This window comes from Hippocampus comes, unplaced genomic scaffold, assembly GCF_001891065.2.
Source record: "Hippocampus comes isolate QL1 unplaced genomic scaffold, H_comes_QL1_v1.1 scaffold501, whole genome shotgun sequence".
Lineage (NCBI taxonomy): Eukaryota > Metazoa > Chordata > Actinopteri > Syngnathiformes > Syngnathidae > Hippocampus > Hippocampus comes.
The window spans coordinates 276,592-287,062 of NW_017805779.1; the positions used below are offsets into that span (position 1 = coordinate 276,592).

The window sequence follows — 10,471 nt, forward strand, 5'->3', positions numbered from 1 at the left end:
CTCACGTCAAATGTAGCTTTTGTAGGGACTCAATTTATACTTTAGAACACTCCGTAGTAGAAACATTTTTTTGTTCAGGTTGGCGCCATATTGCCATTTCAAAACAACTACGGTACCTTGGGAGGAACAAAATTAACTACACGCACTCCTGGATGGAAACAAGCGCCAAAGGACCTGACGTAAAATTTGTTAATGTTTTGAACACCAACATTGACAAACGTAAATTAAAAAACTTTAACTGTCTTTCTTTGTCTGTCTATTTTCACTTTCATGCCAATGAATATTGTCATGACTAAATTTAAATCTTAATTCCATTCACGACTTATTTTCAGGATGTCACGATGTAATCGGATGGTTACAAATCCTTACTGAGACAAATAATAATAATTTGACTATACGTTAGTCATTCGTAGGTTAAACTTCTACTGTATTTATAATCCAAGTTTAATACAGCGTGTTCCCTTTAGAATGCTCTTATAAATACCAACAGTTTGAAAAAACTCGATCCGATACAATCATATTAAGGATTTAGTAATTAACGCCTGCACCTGAAGGCAACTCATGGTCCAGGCAGGTTGCCTAGCAACAAGCCAAAGCAGAATCCTCTGAGAACTTTCCAGCAAACGTTAGTTAGCGCGGCTAATTTACGACATTTAACGGATTACTTACGACATTTAACGGCTTCATCTCGACCATTTTACTTTTCAATATGGCTAAGACGATTTTTCCCCAAGAGAGCATCTACAATTATTTACCTGATCAGGTTCACACTGAAAAGCCAAAGTAAGTTTGAGAAAAACACAAGCTAAGCTCATAAGTATGTCAGCTGTACATTTTTAGACATTGCGCTCTCTCTCTAGTTCCCGATTTGACTATATTCGGGAAGATTTCACTGATGATTTGATAAGAAATTGGTATTATTGCTGTGCTGTATCTTCAGGTACAAGTCCAAGTTTAGACCAGTGCTTATTCTGAAGGACAAGACGCTCAAGGATGCAATGAAAACAATGGGACCAGCAAAAGTGGCCACTCCATCTCCAGATAAATACCTCAAGAAACATTCCAAAGAGCCCAAACTGCCCCAAAGTGAGTTGCCTAACTAGCAATAAATGTCTGATTACTTTTGGTCGGATTGTCTCTCCCTTTTGTCTCGCAGTCAAAGAGCGTTGTCATCGCATGTGCACTACAAAGAAACCAGCTGTCCCCTTGAGGTCAGAACACCCACCTATGGACCTCCACAGCAAGAGAAGCCTCATCAAGCCTACCACACCCGTCCCGACGAAACAGCTGGTAGCGTCTGTTGACACCAGTCGAGGCCACAAGGAGCTCCTGGAACATTCCGGACTGGTCCCCAAGTACGTCAACAAAAAGGTAAAGCTTATAAACAGCCGTGTGACAAACATCTGAGACCTTCATACCTTTTCATCTGTTTCACCTGCACCATTTTGTTTCGAGGACGATGCATATGGCATCAACAGAGTTTACACAGTGTTTCATTTGTCTTGCTCCCTCCCTCTCTCCTTCCTCCTCCTCCTCCTCCTCTTGTGAGTAACTCCTAACCCCTCCCCTCTCTGCCCATGAAGATGTAGGAGAAATAAAGTTAATTGGAAGTATGGGGATCCATAATCTGTGTCTCGGCCGCTTTCAGAGTTACGGCAAAGTGCCCGAGTACCTGCAGCATCGCAACGAGGAAGTACACAGATCTGTGGACGAGTACAACAAGTATCTGAAGGAGCAGATGGAACAAGGTGCCATGAGGCAGCTGTCAGAAGAGGAACGACAAGCCAATCTGGAGGTACTTCCAGAGTAACTCTGTGCTGAAAAAGCAACATCTTAAAAAAAAAAAAAAATCTCTGAAGTTGTATTCTTTTCCGGGAAGAGCCTGAGGACCACCTTGGACGAGCTGCACAACAAGTACAACCGTCTGCCAGTGGTCATGGACACTCTGACGCGGAAGAATCGCAAGGACCAACTGGAGGCCGAGATCAAGCAGCTGGAGAGCGACGTCGGCCTTTTTGAGAGATTCAAGACCATCTACATTGCCAAATAGACCTCCATCTTAAGTTGTCTTTACCACCCACCTTGTACACTTTCAGAAATGCTTCATGTCATTGAGGACTTCAAGGAAAAGCAAAATTTCCCTGAGACCCACTGGATTAAAAACTTTTGGTAGTTTTTATGTTCATTCTGCCAAGTAACAACCACTTTGCTAACATCTGTGGAAAGTAAAAATGACATTTAAGACATGAAGGTCTAAAAAATATCACAGTGTTAGTCAATGTTGTCCATCCTGCTGGAAAATAGAACTTCACTCACTCCATTGCATGAAAAAGAAATGCTTCAACCAGCAAAGTACAATTACTCTAAAAATGTTTCATACCTCCTCAGTATAGTACTGCAAAAATAATATTGCAAAATGTCTTCAAAAACTAAATTCCTCCTTGGCCCAAGATGAATGTAAATCATCCAAGTGTATGTATTTGATTCATTCCTTTTGTTACGTGACAATAAAGCACAAAATATTTGTCAAAAGTTGCTGTCTTAATGTATTGATTGGTCAGCAGCAGCGGGCCTGAACGGTGTCACATGAAGTCCATTATCCTCTCGCATTCTCCACGAGTGGAATGGAGAAAAAAAAAAGACAAATGACTGAAGCGTGATCGCACAGCGCATGTGGCCCCGGGAAAGACTGCACCGTTTTTACTCTTCTTGACAAGAAACCAGGAAAAGCGGTGAGTAGCCATATCTCTGTCGCTTAAAGCAAACGGCACATTCACGATAACATTTGTGCACATTTCATCTTGTCTTTTTATCAGTCTAAGCAACTTTTTTGGGGGGTGTGAACGCTTTCACCCAGAGACCACAACTGCTGCTGGGATATTTCTGTGAACTCTGACCGCCAGCAGGACTATTCTCCCCTCTGAAATGGAGCTCGCCGGGAAGAAAAGAGGAATTGTGGTAATGTCTAATGCAAACGGTCACGTGATCAGATGCGGCCACAAAAGTATTGCAAATTCCTTTTAATGACATTGTAAGACCTGTTTAAAGTGTTTTGGTTATATTATTTTTACGTCATTGGTGAAGTAAAATAGTAGCAACGTCCTCATACGTTTGCATATATTTTCATCTTCACTAGAGGGAAATCTCACATTTTCATCGTTCAGCATTTGTAGATTTGATTTTTTTTTTTTTTTTGCTGATATTAAAAAGAAACATCTGTGAGCAGTTTTTGTACTCAGGTGAAAGCCATATCTCACTTGAAAATATTACCGCCATCTTGGGGCCAGTGAAATATGTTGAAGTGAGAGGAGGAGCTTCATTTAATCAAACGTAGCCTCGTGCAGTAAAAATACTGAAATTGCTACAGGACATGAAAAACTGTTTGTTTATTTTTAATGAAAATGCTTTGTTTTGGTTTAGATTCTATTAGTTTTAGTATTGATTTCATTTTTTTTCATACATGGTGTATTTGTTGGGCGAAAGATTTAAAAAAAGTCACTTCGTGTTGTCCTCCCCCACTGCCCCCCGCCCCGAAAGCTCATCAGAATCAGAATCATCAGCTATGTTATAAAGCCACAAAGACAGTTTGCTTGTCAAACGTCACTTCCTCTAACTAACCAATAAAAAGACAGAAACGTTGTGACGCCATCGTGGGCCAGCGAGTTGGTGAATTTGCATTACAAAAACGGTACAATTGCTAATAAAAGTGACGTAGCATTGGCCAGCACTACAGATTGTGATAGACTTTGGGAGTTTAGATGGCAGGGTAACACAGAGGCTTAGATCTCATTGCCCCCCCCCAAAAAAAAAAAAAAACAAACAAACAAAAATCGTACATTTACATGCACTTACTCACTTAACCTGGCAGCCAAAACAAACGCGATGAAATGTTGCGAAAAAAACCGTTGGGCATTCATGATTACAATTTCATGGAACAAATATGACAGTTTGATTTTGGAGAAGGAGGTCAATGCTTCTTGACGCACTGACGATCGTCCTGTCGTCGCAGATCAAAGACGACTGGCCGGGATACGGTCTGGATTTGTTCACCTACCCGGAGCACTACCACGACGACATCGACAGCGTTTACATTCCACACGGCGTGGTCATGAACAGGTGCGATCCGCAACACAAGCAGCACACATTCATTCATTCAGCAAAAAAAAAAAAAAAAAAAAAAGTCTCCCTCACCTGGTTGACGTCATCCGTCTTACCCCGCCACGTAGAACCGAACGACTGGCCCGCTACATCGTGGACGACTTTGTGGATGACGACATTATGGTGCTGTGCGTGTTGAAGGGTGGCTACAAGTTCTGCGCCGACCTGATGGAGTGCATCAAGGTGTTAGGATGCAACTCCAACAAGTACCTGGAGACCCGCGTGGAGTTCATCCGACTCAAGAGCTACCTGGTGCGTGAAACGTCACAATAACACTCACTCACGCCCTCGCCCGTAGGGTGTCCAAACCCGCAAATGAAAAAAAAAATCAAACAATTGCCATGTCATGTCTCTGCCACTCGATGTCAGCGTTTCTCATGTTTTCACGAGGCCGAGGGAGGCTACGTTCAGGCAGCACACCCCAAGGACACAGGAAATACTCGAGGCCTCACATCATCATCATCATATGACAACATGAGAGCCCAGCCTTGTGTGGAGGATAATAACACAACCCGGAATACACCTGGAATGTTTACATGCGGAGTAACTCACTCTGTACTTAGTGTGAGTAGATAGTTTTCAAATGTGAGGAGTACAGTATTACAGCAGTTGTAGGCTAACTAACTGAGCACTCTAAATTGTCCTGAGGTGTGATTATGACATGTCTTCCGAAGGCCGCATTTTTCAGCTGCCTGACGTCACTCGACCGCACGTGGTTTCAGAATTCACATTAAGCCCGTTCAAATTCACCCCGTTTTGTCCCCCCCCGGGGGCATTCCCCCCCCCCCCCACCACCACCACATGAGCCATTGAAGACCTGCGAATTGTCTTTCTCGAATTTGGAAACTACGTGTGTTGGAGTGGCGCCGGAAGTGACGTCACGTGGCCGAAAATAATATGCGGCCGAAAATATGACAGCCTGTGTGTGTCCTGCAATTGGCTGGCACTGCCACGACCCTCGTGAGATGATAATGAATTACAGCGGTGAGGTTTTTAAAAGGCGAAAACATGCCGGAAATATCTTGTTATCGTTCCAAACAGAGATCTTTCAGATGTAATCTTAAAATGACGGACCGCCGTGTAACTTTACAAGCTTGCGGGTCATCACGGATTCATGTGACGATCCCCACCCCACCCGAGGCAGTGATGTCGTCCACATTACAAGCCATGTGATGCTTTCCCAGTGGATTCTCTGCTTTCTGCTTACAGGTTGCTGCAAATCGAGTTCCATTTCCTGATGAAAAATTTACTTATCCTCTCTTGTCCAGAATGACCAATCGACAGAGGATCTGCACATCATCGGCAGCCGAGACCTGTCCTTCTTGCTCGGAAAGGTGTTTTGTTTTTTTTGTTTGTTTTTGTTTTTTGACTCACTTCATACATACTCAAAATTAAACAGCAAGGGGGCCATTTTGGTTTGAATGAACTATTGGGGATACATTCCAATTTGTACAAATGGAAGACGCTTAAGTTGCACAACTAGTTTTTTTTTTGTCTCATTTTTTTTTCTGTATAAGTAACTCATTTAGGAGCACCCATTTGGAAACCTGGAAAAAAAATAGCTCCATTTCAGTGAGAATGTCTGTGCCATTCATTTGAGCAACAGAAAAGTCAACGAATTAGCCAGCCTCTCAAAGACAAAATTAAATCTTACGGCCAGCGTTCCATTTCCTTTCCAAGTAGTTTACCTCATGTAACATCATCTTTTCAACAGACACTTCATTTATTTCACCTACCAAGGCTAAAATTGTTTTTCAAGTGGAAAATTCCATATTCTGTCACCTGGACGTACATGTGACATCATAGCGAAAAGGTTTTTCATACACGTGCCCGCCCGTCTTGTTCTTCGCGCTCTTTTTCGTAGCGGTGGTCAAATGCGAGACCGTTTGGCAACCTCGCCCCGAGTTCCCTCCGTTCTCGACGACGGGACTCACAAAGAACCCGTTGGGGGAACAAGGGCGCGTTTGAAGCGCTGCCGTCGGGAAAAAAAAAAAAATTGTCCGCACAGATGTTCACCACTGGTCAGAATAGAAGGGATTCTCCACATCGTTGCCATGGATCCTCTTTTTTCCCAAACATTCCACATGTATGCAAAAACAATGCAAATGTGCCTAATGTGAGCCTGTTTCCTCTTTTTGCATGTTGCCAAGAGCGTGCTCATCGTTGAGGTGAGTTGTTTGCCCTCCTGGTCCACGTTATTTGTGCACTCCTCTCTTTGAATATTCCTAATTTTGGGGAATTTCTCCATTGTGAGACTAATAAAGGTTTTCTTATCTTAATTTCACTTGTAAAAGAACACGGTACAGGGTGACGCCCTTCCACACAGTTCAGTGAGGAAAGTTTTGTTATGAGCGGGGCATAAATACATCACCTAACCCACCCCAAAAAAAAAAAAATCTGGAAAATTTAAATGTCGAAAAATATCTCCTCAAATTAATACAACACTAGTCAGCACTTATCTTCAAACCTGTCGAATGGATTTAAACACAAACCTCTGCATCGACTTTAACCCTTTCACGCACCCTGTAACCTGATCACCTGATAAGCTGTCCACCGGAGTCACCGCTGTCCCTCAAAGGGTTAAAGAGTCCGATTCGTGTTCGCTTCTGAAAAGCAGTGTGATTATTTTGTACATTTTTTTAAAACGTCCTTAAATTGAATCCCTGTCCCCCCCAAGGCCATTGTTGATACCGGCAAGACAATGAAGACCCTTCGGAAGCATGTGGAGACCTTTCAACCCAAGATGGTCAAGGTCGCGGGGTGAGTGGGGCCTCTCTCGGGCGTTTTCGTGCATTTGTCCACCCACTCCTCCCCCCTCGCAGCAGGAAATGCCAACGCTGTGATGGAAGACGCTGTCGACGTCTCCCGTGTCGTCTGCTTGTCATTTACAATGTGTAGACAAAAGTATTGGGACACAGTGATTGGTATTCAAAAGCTAACTTGTAACATCACAGCCTGCTGGTGAAGAGGGCTCCCAACATGGACGAGAACCTGACGGATTGTGAGTAGTACAAAGCGACACGTCCACGCCAGCCTTGCCCGATTTCTTTACAACCCTCTACCTCTCGTGTCCCCCACCCCACCCCCTGCAGATGTGGGATTCGAAATCCCCAACCGCTTCGTGGTGGGCTACGCTTTGGACTACAACGAGTACTTCCGCGACCTGAACGTAAGCGCGCGCGCCGTCCTTTTGAAGGTCGGAGAGGAAGTGAGGGATGAAAGACGCAGAGGGAGGGAAGAGAGTAAATCAAAGAGTGATGACCCCCCCCCCGCCTCCTCCACCCACTCGCCTTTCCCTGAAACCTAAACTCACCTAGCAGGTTTCTTCCCCTTCCTCCCTCCCTTTATCCTGACACGCAAAATGTTACAGCTGCATCTGTTATGTAATCCCGTCATTTTCCCTTCAGCCTCATTCATAAGCGGCTACGGAGCAGCAACGACTGGAAAAGATGTTTTGACATCATTGTAAATTCAAATCAGAAAACGATTCATAAAGACGAGTAACGTGAAACTGATATTTTCCAAATAAGCCTGACGGTGTGCGTTTGCTTTGCGTGTGACTCTTCCACATTATTCGGAACGGGAGGGTGCGTTTATCACACGCGAGGGAGGGTTAACCAGTGGAATGTCAGGTTTCATTATCAGTCCAGCTGAAGCATCCTCTCTTATCTGCTCTACTTCTAAAAACCAAGAAATATGATTCGGGTAGACTCAGTGAAATTCATATCCATGCGTGTAATGGTTTTAAAACTCCAGCGTGATTATAACTCACACTGACAAACAGACATGTTGAGTTGCCTCCTCTAGTAAATTATGTCATTTTCCTGTAAATGACATGTTACGGAGTTTGCGGCTTTTTTGAGTCACTGTCAGTCAAAGGTGACCCCGCCCCTGCCAAGCGGGATGCTTTCAAGTGGCTTTTTTTTTTTAATGTGGGATGACATCCTTTTTTTTTTCCTTCTTCTTCTCTTTTCAGCATATCTGTGTCATCAGCAAGAGCGGCAAGCAGAAGTACAAGGTTTGACTCAACATCCCAATGGAAATAAATTCTGTTTCCAAACCACAAAATATATACATTTGTCCATCTTTGAATGTTCTTGTCAGCCTTTACTTTATCTGTGTGTGTGTGTGTGTGTGTGTGTGTGTGTGTGAGACCGACACAAAAGACACTGACACGCGCAAGGAAAACTGGAGCAGGCGAGGACGTTGGTGGCAGATGGCGAGAGTTTATTAAAGTTGGCATCATCCAGGGTCCGCTATGACTCATGGAAAACACACACACACACACACACACACACTGTGGGCGCAGTGTGTGTCGGCCGTACACACTCACACAAACATGATATGCTTGTTCAGTTATGAGCAGGCACCTGCCAATCTGATCACATTGAACAACAGTGTTGTATTGTGCTTCAAAAGAATTCCGTGTCCATGTTTTCGATTTTGGACACACATTCAATGGGCAAAAACATTCTTTTTTGGGAAAAAAAACAACCAAACACAAAAACAGCATACCTAAGTAAGTAAAGCAAAGGTCGTGGCAACATCATTCTTTGCGAGTGTTTTTTCTTCAGCTGAAAGGTGAAAGGAATTATGAACAGTTCAAAATAGCAGTCGGTGTTCTGCTAAAATGAAAAAAAAAAAGCCAACTAGAGTACAACAGCTGAATTTTATTCCGAGTTAAATCAAAAGGACTTTAAATGTTTGCGCTTGTGCTGACTCCATTTGAATGTGACTGAGTCTTTCTGAACACAGCTACCTCCTCACTGCTAAGAGGGTGTGTACACTTATGCAACCACTTTATTTCAGGTGATTCTTTTTACACCCCCTCTCAAAAAGGGGTCTAAATTAAAAATTTGAATCCAGAACAGAATGAAATTTAAAAAAAAAAAAAAAAAAGGAATTTTCAGAGCCGTGGCACATGGTTGGGGAATGACCTCTCTAAGCAAACAAAGTGTGGCGTTGTGGAGCCTTTTGTTGTCGCTTCGCCTCTTGCGGGGGTGCGTAACCCCTCAGAAGAGGACCCTAAGTGGACATGAAAAGAATGCAAACACGCTTCAAATGTCTGAAGAATGTTTTGTTTCAGTCTCCGCGGCGACTGAGAGGCACTGGCGCGCGGCATCCGTACACTTTGTGATTCTTAATCACCTAAAAAGCGTGCAATGAGGCCAGCCTGCCCTTCGGATCGCAGCGATTGCGCTCGCTCATTTGTTGTTATTTTGTGGCTTACGGGTCAATAAAAATTGAAACCAAAAAAAAAAAAACAGCGCATTAATCAAGCTGCCAGATGACTTGTTGGTTGGCTAACACCAGCGAGCACAAACAAAAGAGATTAGGGGAGGCGATTTGTGGAAATCTTTACATTCCTTCTTTGGTTCCAAACTTGGGAGTGTGAGCGATAAGAAAAAGAGGCAAAAACTCCTGCGTCCTTATCATAAAACATCAGACTGCAGCGGCGGCTGTGGCGGTTAAAAGGGGGGCATTTACCAGACTTGAAACGATGAACTTTTAACAGATTGTATATGGATTTTCCAAGTGCTGTTACCAGCCCAAATTTGATTTACAAAGGGCTGCAGATATGCTGAAATTGACATTAAAGTTCCTTCGGGCTCGCATTGTCACAGCTCATGTGTTTTTTTGGGTGGGGTTGGTCATATTATTGTCAAGAAAAGTTTGGACTTGACTTCCCCTTTAATCAAAATAGCGTGTTGAAACTATAGAGGCGCATCTTTTGATTTGAATTTTTCTTCATATTGTGAAACAACTATCACCCCCAGTGTGCCTCCTTTAGCCTAGCGCAGCGCTAATGCTCGCCGCACACCCATGGGAACCTGCAAGTCCCATTGTGTCAGCCGAGTGAGGTGAAAGAGAGCCGACGCGGAAAGCGGCGCGGCATTCGCAATCAGCCGCGGAGGCTTTGTAGGCGAGAGAATAGGAAGAAGGCCGCAGGTAAACTCCTGCCCCCATCGCACAAAGGGAACAAAACAGCAATTGTACATTTGAATGAAGAGTTTGTCATCCGAAGCCGACCGTTTGCCGGAGGATTTAATTTCCTGACGCACGTTTTAGCTGTTATTCACTGCACTGTTACCCTCCGCCAAGGAGGCAAATTTTTCATTTGGAGGTGGTTCAAAGTCCTTCTTGGAGTTGCCTTCATTGTTCTTGTAAGCGCACCAACTTTGTGTATTTGGATGGTTTTGGGGGGGTTCAGAACATCTATCAACACAAAATTGGGGGGATAGCCTCTCATAACAGAAAGCACAAAAAACCTCTCAAAGACCCAACCATTCAATTCAACAGGCAGTCAGCCATT

At 43.7% G+C, this 10,471-nt stretch overlaps 2 protein-coding genes across 5 annotated transcripts; both read left to right on the top strand.

Moving 5' to 3' along the window:
* The first annotated feature begins 583 nt into the window (after positions 1 to 583).
* Positions 584 to 2,532, top strand: enkur (enkurin, TRPC channel interacting protein). Its single transcript, XM_019884760.1, has 5 exons — positions 584 to 783; positions 941 to 1,086; positions 1,157 to 1,371; positions 1,649 to 1,795; positions 1,880 to 2,532. Exons 1-5 carry the CDS (start codon positions 710 to 712, stop codon positions 2,048 to 2,050), a joined length of 753 nt encoding a protein of 250 aa, XP_019740319.1. The 5' UTR covers positions 584 to 709; the 3' UTR covers positions 2,051 to 2,532.
* Positions 2,533 to 2,670: 138 nt separating this feature from the next.
* Positions 2,671 to 8,250, top strand: LOC109524715 (phosphoribosyltransferase domain-containing protein 1-like). Of its 4 annotated transcripts, none has more exons than XM_019884763.1 (10): positions 2,671 to 2,732; positions 2,817 to 2,958; positions 4,010 to 4,116; positions 4,227 to 4,410; positions 5,427 to 5,492; positions 6,309 to 6,326; positions 6,836 to 6,918; positions 7,113 to 7,159; positions 7,251 to 7,327; positions 8,135 to 8,250. In XM_019884763.1, the coding sequence occupies exons 2-10, from the start codon at positions 2,926 to 2,928 to the stop codon at positions 8,180 to 8,182; spliced, it is 663 nt and encodes a 220-aa protein (XP_019740322.1). In that variant the 5' UTR covers positions 2,671 to 2,732; positions 2,817 to 2,925; the 3' UTR covers positions 8,183 to 8,250. The 4 variants fall into 4 exon arrangements, with proteins under 4 accessions (XP_019740322.1, XP_019740323.1, XP_019740321.1 ...); XM_019884764.1 differs by having other exon boundaries at positions 2,716 to 2,732; positions 2,858 to 2,958; XM_019884762.1 differs by lacking the exon at positions 2,671 to 2,732 and having other exon boundaries at positions 2,762 to 2,958.
* The last annotated feature ends 2,221 nt before the right edge of the window (positions 8,251 to 10,471 follow it).